Source organism: Asparagus officinalis, chromosome 10 (genome assembly GCF_001876935.1).
Source record: "Asparagus officinalis chromosome 10, Aspof.V1, whole genome shotgun sequence".
NCBI lineage: Eukaryota > Viridiplantae > Streptophyta > Magnoliopsida > Asparagales > Asparagaceae > Asparagus > Asparagus officinalis.
Genome location: NC_033803.1, coordinates 12,380,935 through 12,394,846, shown reverse-complemented (window position 1 = coordinate 12,394,846; position 13,912 = coordinate 12,380,935). Strand labels below are relative to the sequence as shown.

General features: G+C 35.6%; 2 protein-coding genes across 2 annotated transcripts in view; one reads left to right on the top strand and one right to left on the bottom strand.

Moving 5' to 3' along the window:
- The window catches only part of LOC109826469 (subtilisin-like protease SBT1.1), a 2,960-nt gene extending 1,859 nt beyond the window's left edge, over positions 1 to 1,101 (top strand). Inside the window, 1 exon segment of the mRNA XM_020393498.1 lies at positions 1 to 1,101. This exon segment is cut by the window's left edge and continues 3 nt beyond it. Within this exon segment, the coding sequence (XP_020249087.1) occupies positions 1 to 946 (946 nt within the window). The 3' untranslated portion in view covers positions 947 to 1,101.
- On the bottom strand, positions 1,023 to 13,401 carry LOC109826468 (RNA polymerase II transcription factor B subunit 2-like). The gene is made up of 15 exons (XM_020393497.1): positions 13,328 to 13,401; positions 12,313 to 12,480; positions 10,538 to 10,606; positions 8,706 to 8,799; positions 8,433 to 8,533; positions 8,282 to 8,327; positions 8,146 to 8,205; positions 7,695 to 7,763; positions 5,941 to 6,024; positions 5,779 to 5,862; positions 4,939 to 5,024; positions 3,609 to 3,699; positions 3,257 to 3,337; positions 1,599 to 1,673; positions 1,023 to 1,510 (listed from the first exon to the last, which is right to left on the bottom strand). Exons 1-15 carry the CDS (start codon positions 13,399 to 13,401, stop codon positions 1,325 to 1,327), a joined length of 1,368 nt encoding a protein of 455 aa, XP_020249086.1. The 3' UTR covers positions 1,023 to 1,324.

Genomic DNA, 13,912 nt, shown 5'->3' with positions numbered 1-13,912 from the left:
GGTTGGCGCCTCGGCCACCAAAGCCATCAAAAGCTACATCGCGACAACGAAAAATCCTACCGCTAAGATCACATTTCTCGGTACAATCTATGGCGAACCAGCGCCAATGATCGCCGCATTCTCATCGAGAGGCCCAAGCTCAGTCGCCCCCGACATCATAAAACCTGATGTGACCACACCGGGGATGAGCATACTCGCGGCATGGCCGCCATCGACGAGCCCGTCGCTTCTCCAAACCGACCGTCGAAGAAGCAATTTCAACATCATCTCCGGCACATCGATGTCCTGCCCGCACGTCAGCGGGCTCGCCGCACTGCTAAAGGCCGCACACAAAGACTGGTCCCCGGCCGCAATAAAATCAGCCTTAATGACCACAGCTCGTTCTATCGACAACCGAAACGCCTCAATCCTCGACATAAGCTCGTCGACCCCTGCCACCCCGTTCGCCATTGGATCAGGTCACGTCGACCCTGAGAAAGCGTCAAATCCGGGACTGGTCTACGACATTGCGCCAGACGACTATTTAAACTACCTCTGCAGCATGAGCTACACATCTCAGCAGTTGATGACAGTGGCTAGACAAAATTACAGTTGCAGCAGCAGCAGCGGGGCGCGGGACAGAGAACTGAACTACCCATCGTTTTCAGTGCTTTTCGACGGTCGGAAGGGGAACGCGACGGTGACGATGACGAGGACGGCGATGAACGTTGGACCGGCAAAATGTGAGTACGAGGTGAGAGTGAAGGAGCCGGAGGGGGTGGAGATGAGAGTGGAGCCGAGGGTTCTGGCGTTTAGAGAGACTGGGGAGAAGTTGAGTTACAGAGTGAGGTTTGATGGGGGTAAAGGAAGCGGGTTTTCCTTTGGGGAGATCGTTTGGGTTTGTGGGGAGTTTAGAGTTAGGAGCCCCGTAGCAGTTTCGTGGCAGCAAGCAAGGAGAAAAGATTAAAAGGAAGAAGTAGCTGAAAATATATTGTACGGGTCTGGTGAAAATGAAACTTCAACGCAAGTGAGAAAAATAGGACTAATTCAAAGAGAAAATTGTACTTCTTCCTGTGCAATGTGAAGACAGTAATTCAAACAGCAGCAGTTAATCTTTGTAAATGTGCCTCAGTGTTCGCCAAGGAAGCCAAAGAGCTCTCAAAATACACATGTATACCTCTCCAGCAATTTCTCCAGCATACTTAGCTATACATAAATCTTTCACGGCTCTTTATAATTTGGACAAAACAGTATTCAATAATTATGAAACCCTGAAGGTTTCAGGGAGCTTCATCAACTTAGAACCAGGCTTTGTGCTAAAGATCATCAACGTCACCGGATAGACTCAAAATTTTGGTCGTGGTGTCAATTTAGATGTCGACGTTTTCGATGTTGTTACTTCTTGACGCCTGAGAAAATCCTGCATATCTTGGTGTAGCTCTTCATTAACAACCAACCTCGTCTTCTTTGAATCTTCCCACAACAAGCCATCAAGCTCCCTTGCAAAGTCGCAGGCTGCTTCAAATACGTCCTGCGCATGTAATAATCCAAACCAGTGTTCTTAAGGAAAAGAGAACTTGCACAAACAAGAGAGGGAGAAAACTAACAAAGAACACCACCTTGGATGGGAAATCTTCATAAGGATGACATGGGGTAATACCAACCCTATTTCGGTCTGCTTCCCAAAATCTGATCTGCAGTTAGATAATATATCATGTAACTGTTAATTTATTAGCTATAGGCTTAATTGCAGATATACCCCAAGGTGCATCACTGTCTTGAACTTACTATGACTCAAGGGTAGTAATCCCTAAACTGTGATACTAGAGGTGTCTATCTGCAGTTAACTATAGAGTATATAATGAGCATTTCTTCGATATTGCTTCGTACTCCAATAAGTAGTTTTTTAATTAATTTAGGGAAATAATTTTGTCAACACTTCCGTCCCCATTGCTTCAAGCCTCCTATTTTCTATCGTTTATAGCAAGTTTGCAAAATCAAATGATTATGCCCACCAGAAAATAACCATTGAGAATTTGGTTCAAGACATCAAAATTCCGTCGATGATTGAACCCATTTCTTTCTAAACTCTTATGATTTTAAAATCGTTTTCTTAAGTTTTAAATTCTTCTTAATTTTTTAATTAAGCTCATCTATTAGAATATAAAACAATAACTCTCAACCCTGGCCAAAACTTAAAGAGTTTTGGTGTAATGGTTAGAGAGACTTAATTTCAAATGGCATAAAAGCAACCTAGTTCAAGTCTCACCGGCCACGAATTTAAAGTAGATTTTCTAAAAATTGATAGCACTGCGTGAGTCCAGATTTCGGCTCATAAAAAAAGGTGCACAACCTACTGGGGCATGTTAGAATATAAAACAGTATTCTCCAGCCTCACGAAAACTTTAGAATTTTGATGTAATGGTTAAAGGGGCTTAATTTAAGATGATCGAAAGAGAAAAAGTTTCATAGTTCTTTCTGTGTTGATTGATTAGAACCCACTAGTTTCTTTTTACTCATCACAATCAGGAAATGAAATCTAGAAAACAGATGGACAAAAAAAAAGTAAACTACTAGATGGGGGTAATGAAAGTTAAAAAGAGATGATGGGTTTGATTGAAGGAATGAGAGGACACGTCTAGCGGTGGAGGAAGAATCAGATCAAAAACTGGAAAATTTTAGATACGAAGTTTATTGCAGGATCGACAGGCATGAAGCTAGGAGGAGGAGGCCATTGGGGATAATTGGGATAAAGAAAATGAAAACAGCTTCTATAACTACCCTTGAAAACAGAAATAAATTTTACACCAAAAAGAATATTCATTTTATTTACAAACTATAAAATGGGATATAGTTGGAATATTTGATTTGTTATAACAAACTATAAGGGTAAACTTGGGAAAAACCAAAATCTCCATATCTACGGTGCTGCACCAAATCTGGCGCAACACTATAGCACCTCATCAAAATGGCGCTGAATTTGCAGTCCGGTTGGAGGAAGATTTGACGCGGTTTTTGCTCCATTTTGGGTTTTTGGAGTTGGGTTGGAGATGCTCTAAGAACGTGTTTGGGAACTCTTATTTTATTTTGACTCATTAAGTTTTGTTTTGTTTTTCCCTTCGACTAATTTTACTTCCAACTTATTTTTTTGTTCCTCATAAGGAGGTTTACTAGTTCTTTGGTAACAGACTATTTTGCCCTCTTACAAAGGAGATTTACTTATAAGGAGGTTTATTTATAAGTTTTCACAAAATAAGGTTTGTGATTCTTTCATCACCATATCTGTAACATTTTCTGGAACCGCCGTTGTCTTCTCAGCAACTCGAGGATGTGCATTCTGCTGAAGGTAAGAAATAATCTGCAAGAACAAAGTTAAGAATATATATTTGATAAGGGACGACTTCAGGGGAGGAAAGAAAAAAATCTCTACTCATTCTTGCAAGAGTGCCATTATCCATAAGATTTTATTAGTTCCAGAAAATAACATTAAGAACTGATGGCTGAAAGAAATTTACAACGAAAAGCCGAAGGCACCAAATCATGGGGAGGAAGAATTAAGGAATAAATTTGAGCAATACACCATGTCCTCTGATAGATAACAGAACTTAAGTGTAAAATACAAATCTTACCTGTTCAGAAGTAATTCCCTTCTCAAAAGCATTGTCTACACTTTCTTTTGTTATAGATCCAGCAATAAGGTTTGGAAGTCGATACTCTATCCTGCGGCACAAACAGTATCAGTTACAGTTTGTCCAAATACTAGTCAATGTCTGCACATGCATCCCTAAGGGAAAAATTATCATATCAAGTTTTGTAAATGATGATCATCGAATAGTTTCTCGTGTTACTTGATTTAGGTTAAGACAGATGGCAGAATGTTGTACCTCGGAATAGGGATCAAAGACCAACCACATATGATAACATAAATAATGATACATATTCTACACTATAGTTCTCAGGAGATTGTAGGCAAGATGTTGTTTTATCACTGGGAGATATATAAAAAATTGTCGTTTATATAGACTTCTGTTTGAAGACATGCCAAATGGAAACAGAAATCTAACACGTGACCTGCTAATATGGATGATATATTCAGTATGCAATATGTGTGAAACTCTCTATTTGATGATTTAGTAGACCTTATTTTATCAATTTAACTTATCTATTTCTGCAAATTTTAGTGTGTTACAGTTTGTACATAAAATACAGATTTATTGATAGAAAAATCAAACTAATGACTTCCATAGTTTGAATAAGGCTTTGTAATTTTGGTGACTCATATTCTAATAAAGTACAATATGAATATATCATCTATATTAGCATGCATTGTACACTAAACTATAAGATAATTAGGGGGAAATGAGTGTTGGGGTCACTTCGAGTCTACCCAGATATGATACAAAAGGAGAAACGGAGCATTCAAGGGAAATTTAGTCATCAATAGTAATACATGGCTGTTTTCAAAGAGGAAGTTAACAGAAAGAAGCCTTGGAGGGCAAATGCAACTGATGGAAACAGTGAAGGTAAGTGTTGAAAATAAACTTCGGGACCCCCAGAAACCTCAGGAGGGATAACTGTGCAATTTGTCCAAAGAAAAAAAAACAAATGATCTTAGCTTTACAGCTATTAACTAAGAGGATAAGTCGTTGGGGATATTTGTCATTATGGCACAATTTATGTCTATAATTCAACCACCTTGATGTACTAGGATTCCTACTTGCTGACGGTTGCTAAATTTACACTCAACTGCTCTTGCACGAGGAAATCCAATTTATCAATCAATAATGCACAAAATCGACAAGTCAAATGTGCATTTATACTTTTTTAAGTCTAAAAATGGTTTTGCCGGATAAAACAGTGATTCTTTTTACTAACAACCAATCCAACAAAGCAGTCAAACGGTCGTTTGAAGGCAAGTACATAAATGTATTCATTGCAATTATACTAGATAAATTTTACCTTGAGAACAATCGCAAAATCTCATAATGCAGTTTTGATGTCGAGTAAGCATATATTTTGAAATTTGTTTCCACCACTACATATCCCTGCAGGTTTCAAGATGATTATTTAAGCATCATATTTTATATACTTTGTCCACGATGCTTGAAGTAGATTTGCAACAATAAGAAACAAACAAACAAAGTGAAAATGAGTAACAAAATTATGGAGAGGCAACAGCATCTGTATTGAAGATGAGAAAAAATAACTTAACATGTACATAGGCTCATAAAGACGATATGAAATTTCTTGTTCGCCTGCCACTTCCCCAGATAATAACAAATGAAATAGATTAACTTATGGTTGATATTCAGACAAGGCTAGATTATAGTAGGGTTACTACATTAGTTGTCATCACAACATAAACATTCTCATGAAACATAGTAAAGATTTATATCCGTACAGTTGCAAATCCTCTTCTTTATAAATGTAACTGTTCAACATAAGAATGGAATTGGCACTTATATCAGATGAGTGTGTGTAGACAACCGCCGTTGCTGTTGTTTAGTATAACATGCATAACTTATGTTACATCTACACACAAGTTTCTCTATTGATCTAGGACCAGAATAATGTTCTGATGTTCAGGTCGTAGATAGACTAGATTAAAGGCATTTATTAAGTATGAGCAACTAAAAAATACAGCTTTCAATGGGGTTGGCGGCAGAGGTATAAATAATACTCAAAACTTGTCCTTAAAACGTCCATAATGATTTAGGACCACGTCAGCACTTAATCACAGATCTGTGTAGATCTTTTAAATGACATGCTTGAGGCCTTTCAGAAATGCAAGATGCGAACCTGCTTTCGTGCTGACTTGTCTGACAAGCTAACTGAAGGAGTAGTAGCTAATTTAGTAGGTATAAACCAGCTTTCTTTTCTTCCCTGAAAAATTGGAAAGGCTTGAACTTCTGAGTCTTCATTTGCTGAATAACAAAACAAGAAAAGATAAACAATGTTGACCTGTTGAAGTTTCACTAATCCCAGGCTTGCAAGATCTTTTATAGCATTTCTTTGCACATCAGTCAACGTACTCAAGTTATATGCCTAAAACATATTCAAAAGCATCAGCGACCAGCTTAAGTAAACTACAGCACACAAGGAAACAGATATGCCTGATATCAAAAATAATAATAATAATAATACAGTATCTATGTAAGATTTCTCCTGAGTATGAGTCATACTACTACAAGTCATCTCAATGAAAATTTCCTCAAGGACGTGAATCTCTAAGCCCTAATAGATATGTTAATGGGCTTCCACTGAGAAGCCAACGTCATTAGTTCAGTCCTTACTTAGCCTGATCATTAGTCAGGTCTCGACGTTGGGTAGATTGGTAAAAAAGCAACTACATAAGCTAGTCATTAGCTTGATTAATAGTAGGAGTACTGTCTAGGTTATTGGCCCATTAATACATCTATTATCAACAAATAGGACAATGTATATAAAGAATTTTTTTCAGAGAGGACGAAAAAAGTTTTTCAAAATTTTAATATCACCTTCTAAAATTTGATCTCCTGGAGAGAAATATAAGAGATCACTTGTCGATAAGGTCACATGCACTAGAAATTGACATTGTACCTAATATAATTGTTGAAATATGAAAATATAACTCTCAACTCTCACCACAATTTGCGGTGCAATTGGTTAGAGGGACTTTAGGATGGTATCAAAACAACCTAATTTCAAATCTCACTGGTCATGGATTTTCTAAAAAAATTGACACCGCTGTGAGTACAGGTTTTAGCCTATAAATAGGGCGCTCAACCTACGGGTGCATGTTAGAATATAAAAATATAACCCTCAACTCTCACCACAATTTTGGAGTTGTGGTGCAATTGGTCAGAGGGACTTTAAGAATAATAATGAATAAATAGCCCAAGCTCCATGGCTAGGCAGCTCTGATAGATATAGACAACGAATAGATACTTGAAAAGATTGGCGTAGGGAAATCAATTAGTAATGGTCCTAGACCCAGAAACCCTACTTCCAAAAAATTTATCCCCATTTATTTTAAATCCATCTACTTCCAAAAAGAATTTTGGCTCATGTACTTAAAGTTTGCCATCCTTTATTTCCAAAACCATCTACTTATCAAAATCAATATTACAACTAGAAATACCCCACCAGACTAATTTCTAAACCGGCTTTGTATTTTAGCATTCTGATACATGCTGAAAGTTATTATTTTTTTCTGCTGTAACTTGCTATACTTTTTGAGTGGTTTAAAAATTAGTTTATTTTTAAACCAAATTCTCTAACCGTTAATTCTTGAGACTTTCTTCACGCTAATGTAGCAATGCCATTTTATCCCTAAAAACTAAAAAATTTATCCCTATTTAGTTTTAAACTCACTTACTTCCAGAAGAGATTTTGCTTATAAATCTAAAGTTCTAATCCTATTGACTTAAATCTAACAACTTAAAGTACACCATCAGATCAATTTTTTTCTTTTAAATGATTTGGTATGAGAATTTTTTTAAAATCAAATGCTTAAACCATTGTTCTTTTGACAATTTTCACCCTAATTCCACGGAAACGCGCGGGTCAATTTTGCTCATTTAGTCTACATGAATCATGAATGCAGATCAACACAAATGGAGAAAATTAAATTCCGAATAACAAAAACAGCTTGCAACTATCATTGAGAAATGAATACATTATATATGTATATAACATGAAGTAACTTCATAATGAAAAGCACATACAGTCAATACCTTGCCCATGGTATGAAAACTAAGCTCAAGAAGAAACGATATCAGATCTGTGGGGTCCACGCCACAATCCTTCAAACAATGAGCAAAAACCAAAACATTAGAATATAGAAAAAGTACATTACACATGCACACAAACAGTCACATAAATGTAAGCATGCATACGTCCATACATGTATATATGTATGTATAAATTAATTAATGCATGAATAGTTATACGTGTGTGCATACATAGGTACATTGGACCAACATAAATGCATGTGTATAAGATGTGCATAGATAGATAGAGCATCAACTGTGTCTTCCCCTCAAAATGGAGTTAGATATGGACACAACAAAAGCTTTATAAAATTTTATAAAAGTATCAAGTCCTTGATCATCGATGGGCACGTGTAACAACAAGAAATATGCTAATCTTGCTGAAAGCTATGGAATGAGTGCTAGAACTTCTTACCTCAGAAGATGAGATATACTCCCCTACTATGTACCACAGTTGGGCGTTGGTTTCCATCAGCTGTTTAAAGAAACAACCATAAGGTAATATCAAGGTGAATAACTAACTTATTAATGAAGTTTTAATAGAAACAAACCAGGAACTGAAAACCATACTTAATTAGCGTCGCAGCTTCATTTTCCCTGCATGGAATCAACACTTATAAATGTTTCATGAATGTTTACGTATTAAATATCTATATGCCGAGAATCCGCCAACTTGAATAAGGAAACTTAGAAGCAGAGAACCTTGAACTAAAAAGACCTCGCTGAAAAACTCGCAGCATAGAGGAGCTGAAATTTGTTAACCTCTCTGCTTGAGCTGAGCTTATGAGTTGCAACAAGAAACACTGGTCTACCCCAAGGTGAAAGAACACTATTATCCTTAGGAACATAAAATATGAAGCAGATGGTCCAAACCATATAACTTGGAATAGAGAATAAGATGCAAAACCATTGGACATAGTGACATCCTTAGCAAGTAATATATAAGAAAAGTACAGGGAGGGACAGAGAGAGAACCTCCCATTGCTCAAGGGCATAGGACTCTAGCTCCTCCAAGCTAGGCAATCTCCCTGTAATACTAGAGGACATTGGTTCTCTAGGTAGAGTTGCACTGCAATAACATAAAGAAATAGAAGTAAATGATTCTCTTGATATGAATGCTGTAAATGTTCCAATACCGTGCTCATTGATGGTAGACTCATATACTAAATTTATTCCAATGCTTCTTTGGAGTCTTCTTGTGGTTAATATTAGTCAAAATTTATTAGTGTCATTTAGAGTGCTTAAGTATTTTGGCTAGTATGAAAATCAGAATTAATCAGATATGGTTAAGGAATTAAGTTATTCTTGTATAAGTTCCAAAAATCCCTTGACATTTTGTTAAGTGATTCTTTGCATTAAATAGTATATAATGTAAAGGAGAGTGGGGGTTGTTTCTACAAGAATTTGGGTGATCCGCACGCACTGACATGGCAGGCTCAATTTCAGCAGTACAAGCAGCAGAATTTGGACTGAGCCAATCCAAGTGTGCAACCATATGTTTTCAAGGACTACACTGATTCTACTGGTTTGTACAGAATAAACTGCGCATGAAGGGGCCAAAATAAAGTGCATAGCTTTTGCTGCAGCAAATCAGAGAGGTAATTCCAAATGAAAAGCTTAAAGACTGATTTGCACTATGGAATTTAATATCTCAAGGGATAAAATCATGTTTTCATCAACATGAAGGTCAAAATATTTGCACTATGGAATTTAATATCTCAAGGGATAAAATCATGTTTTCATCAACATGAAGGTCAAAATCAACTTCAATAGGCAGAATTTAATATCTCAAGGGATAAAATCATGTTTTCATCAACATGAAGGTCAAAATCAACTTCAATAGGCAGCAACTTCTGAAACTATATGATGCACAGATGCATCCAAGATGTTCCCATCTGTCCGGGTCAACATGTGTGCATTGGTTCTTTCACTAGTTTAATAAGAAAAACTACATAACAACCAAGCTTGTCCAACTATTTACAGCTAGTTATGAATTTTGCTCAATAATAGATTTCTGGGGGTGCTTTAGCTACATAAGAAACATATGCAGTGACAATGCTCACCATTCAAAATTCCTACTCTAACAACGACAAGAGGAAAAAGAAAGACAAAAGATATTTTAAACTCGATCCACAAAGAGGAAAAAGAAACAAAGAAAAAAAAAAGATCTTCTAAAAGAATACACCAATTGTAATTGACATTGTACGACAATGAAATCCATGCAGAAGGTCTCGGATACAAATGCTGCTCATGCTATAACTAGTCTTCCCACACACACACAAAAAAAAAAAACAAAAGAGGAACTGAAAGGAACAAGAGGGTAGCTTCCAATAAATCAAGAAGACAACAAAATTATGAAAATCTATTGTAGTTTCTTCCAATGGAAAGAAGCAGATGTTTTCATACATGACCTTAAAGTATGACAAGAAAATATATAAACACCACGAGGAATTCTTTTAGGTATATTTTCTCGGTCACTAATGTTTGACATTCAAAAGCTATATGCATAGTGTTGCCTGTTGCGCACTATGATTGAGTGAATAATCATCTTCCCCAAGAACAGTATTAGTAATCCGAAAACATAAGACTAAAAACTATTAAAGATCTACACCAGAGAGACTGATTAAGATGTAAATCATTCCTTCCTAAGCAAACACATTAGATACTTCAAATTTTCAAGTACTTTATGTACCCCAGGTCCCCAAGCTATATATTGTCTGACATTTCAGCATCAAGAAGCACCAGTAATATGCAATTAATTTCAACTAGCTAAAGTGGAGACGTGAGGAATGAATAATAGAACTTACCCGTGGACCAAGTATTTCTGCATATTGCTCTGAAATTTTGGATTCATCTTGTAACTTTTCTCTTTTCTTCTGTTCATACGACAATGATATACTTTAGTACAAAAGAAAAACTTTAGACACACCTCCCTCAGTTATTTAGAAAGAAAATTACATAATCTTCTGAAATCCAAAACAGCAATGTAACAAAATATGTGCCAAACAAAAACAGAAGCAGTAATGAAAAGGTTTAGGAATGAGATGAGAAGAAACTTAATATCATAGGAAAAGAACCCTAAGAAATAGTATGCATCCAGTTGCAGCATACAAGACATGTTGCAGGAACCTATTGATCAGATTATAGAGTATCATACACAAAGCTGACATCATACAATGCACTAGTTGCATGAACCTGGCTTGTTACATTTGTCAGTCATCTATCGGAACCTACGTGTTCATCTTCACATTTTCATATTCTTCAATTACAGGACTACATAAATATGATATAGACAATGAGATCTTCCATTTCTTTTTCCAGTGAATACATACTCCTTAACTTGTGAAGGAATAGTACGTGAAGGATAAATATACTTTCAGCATTTGGCTAGTAAGAAAGAATGTACATTTATAAACAAATAGATAAACATTTTTGAAACCTGTAATCTCAGATATATGAGTTATAAAGAATTGAATACCTAGAAGCTGGATCCTGCATCTACTGTTGTAATGTTCACAAGAAATTGTCATAGAGATAATATTGTGATGTTATTCTTAGGACTTCCAATGTAGACTGAAGTCACTGAACATTATCTTCATATAATTAGCAAAATACAACTTCACAACGCCAAAAACAGGAAATAGTATGTGGTAGGTGCAAATGGATGACCATAAACATTGGAAAGCAGAACCATGGGTGAGAATGGTGTAATAACATTCTTTGGCAGAAATAAAGTCCTAGATAACAGATATAGAATTCATGCCAAAATGGATCTTGGCATTCTATTGACATAGTCCTGTCAGGGACAACAGAAATTGGCTAATTGAGATCAATAGGATAAGTGAAAACAAAACAAGAATACAAGAATAAGGTCGAAAGCAAATTCAAGATTTTAATCCTTTATTCAAAATCAATGCTTATAGCGGATTCATGACCCCTTCATTTATAAGTTTATTTGGAAGAATGAACGCTTCTCAAAGCAAACACATCATAGTACATATTTGAATTTGAGATTTGCAGTTCTNTTAGACTAAAATGAAAACAAAGAGGTTTATATGGGCTAATTTTCACACTTAAGATTTGCATGAGTGCATCGCAAGTAACGAAGTCATCAAGGTGGATTCTCGAGATTGTTTTCTAGCGATGTTTTTCTAAGAAAAATACTTAAGACGCATGAATTATTGACAATTCAAGCATCCTTGAAACAAACAGTTTGACCCTCAAAACAATAATTCTCAACATGAGAAGCTACGTTCATGTTTTTCTTTAAATAACTCGAGTCTTGTGCTTCTGTGTTTTTCAGTGTAACAATTCAATATCTAGTTACTGCACAAAATAGAAGAATGTTTGGGAGATGAACGTGATTGACATCAACTTCACGAATACATACAACCCAAAAGTTTGAAATTAGCAACTTTTCTACTACAGAATAAAAATTTGTTAATTGAAGGAACAAAATAAATATCAGAGAGCCATTAGGTTGCAGCCATAATGTTTGTTAATTTTAAAATATCAAACCATTGAGACATTGTTGAGTTGAACTCCAAAAGCAAAACAATTCTAATAGTATAATAGAATTTACCCGTCATTCAACTCAATAAAAACCCTCAGTTGAAGTAACATATCAATCGCCACTCTGTGCTTAGAATATCCATCTGCTAGCACCCACTCTTCCATAAACTTAGCCGTAACCGGCGAATCAATAAAAAACATTTGCAGAACATACTTCTTCGCCAACGGTGGAAAAGACCTAAGAAAAAAAAGTTAGGAATCAAATAATTTAAGATATCAAATTATCCCGATTACAAACAAGATTCTGTTAGATCTACATCATTAATCTTGAGATCTAAAACTATATAGCCATGATTAATTCAAAGAGATTAACAATTCCCAAAAGTTACTGTTCACCGGCGATTTTTCAGTTACTGTTCATCCGAAAAAATACTTTACTGTTCACCCGAACAAAAAAATTTTCGCTACTGTTCACCGAACATTACTGTTCATCCGAACCCAAAAATTGAATCTTTAACTAGAGATTTAAGATCAAAAAACCCAATAAAACTTAAATCCCTAAGAATTAATCAAGGTGGCTCTGATACCACTTGTTAGATCTACATCATTAATCTTGAGATCTAAAACTATATAGCCATGATTAATTCAAAGAGATTAACAAGGATCTAAAAGAGCGGAAGCTTATACCTGAATCCATTGCTTAATCTTGAGATGGGTTTTGATCTTCTAACCTTAGGGTTCTCTCTTAGCCGAATTTCTCTCTTAGATGGGGTGAAGAGAATTAGAGAATGTTACCCTAGGTTAGGGACCATAACCCCTTATTTATAGATGTTGTACTTTTGTAATTTAGCCCCTCAATAAATTACAATTACAACCTGGTATCTGCACATATAACCCCATGACTTATTTAAATACCAAATTAACCCAACTTAATTGATCACTTTAGTGGGTTATCCTGAAAGATAGCAATACACATTGATTAATCATATGTGCCCACAAATAGATTTATTAGATTAAATCCAACAGATTCTAGATTGGACCAGCTTGATTCAAGCTCCCATGGAAATCCCTAAACCCTACCAGACCTGAGGACAGCTACGCAAGTGAAGGAGCTCTCGTAGAGCTTGTCGAGCTTGACAGTGGGAAAAGCAGCCAACATCTCCAATCAAATCTTCTAAGGTTTCCTTTGTTTTCCTTTTTCTATTTTTTCTCTTTTTCTTGTTCCCTTTTTTATAATCCCCTGGTCTTGTTTTTCCTAGACTGAGGTATGATATTGTCAAGCAAAGGAGAGAATTTATGTACCAGACTCCGAAACAAAAAAAAAAAACATTGCAAAACTTAATAGTATTGGAAGTTTATGGTGAATGAGAATGTATGGTAGCAATTATATCTTGCTAAAAAACATTAGACATAAAATGTATTAGTACTAAAGACTTTTCAATATTTTTGTTCATTTCAAATATTATGGATATATTTTGCTGAGATAAAATGTATAGTTTGCGAATAATGATAAAAAATATTAAAAACACTTGAATATAACTAGTTTTAATGATTTAGTTTGTGTTAATAATGTACACGTTGAAGTCCTGGAAGTGAAAATGTTCGCTCTTAAGAACTGCTTTCTCAAAATAGTCAATATAGAGGACAAATTTTCAAAATAGGCCCTATTA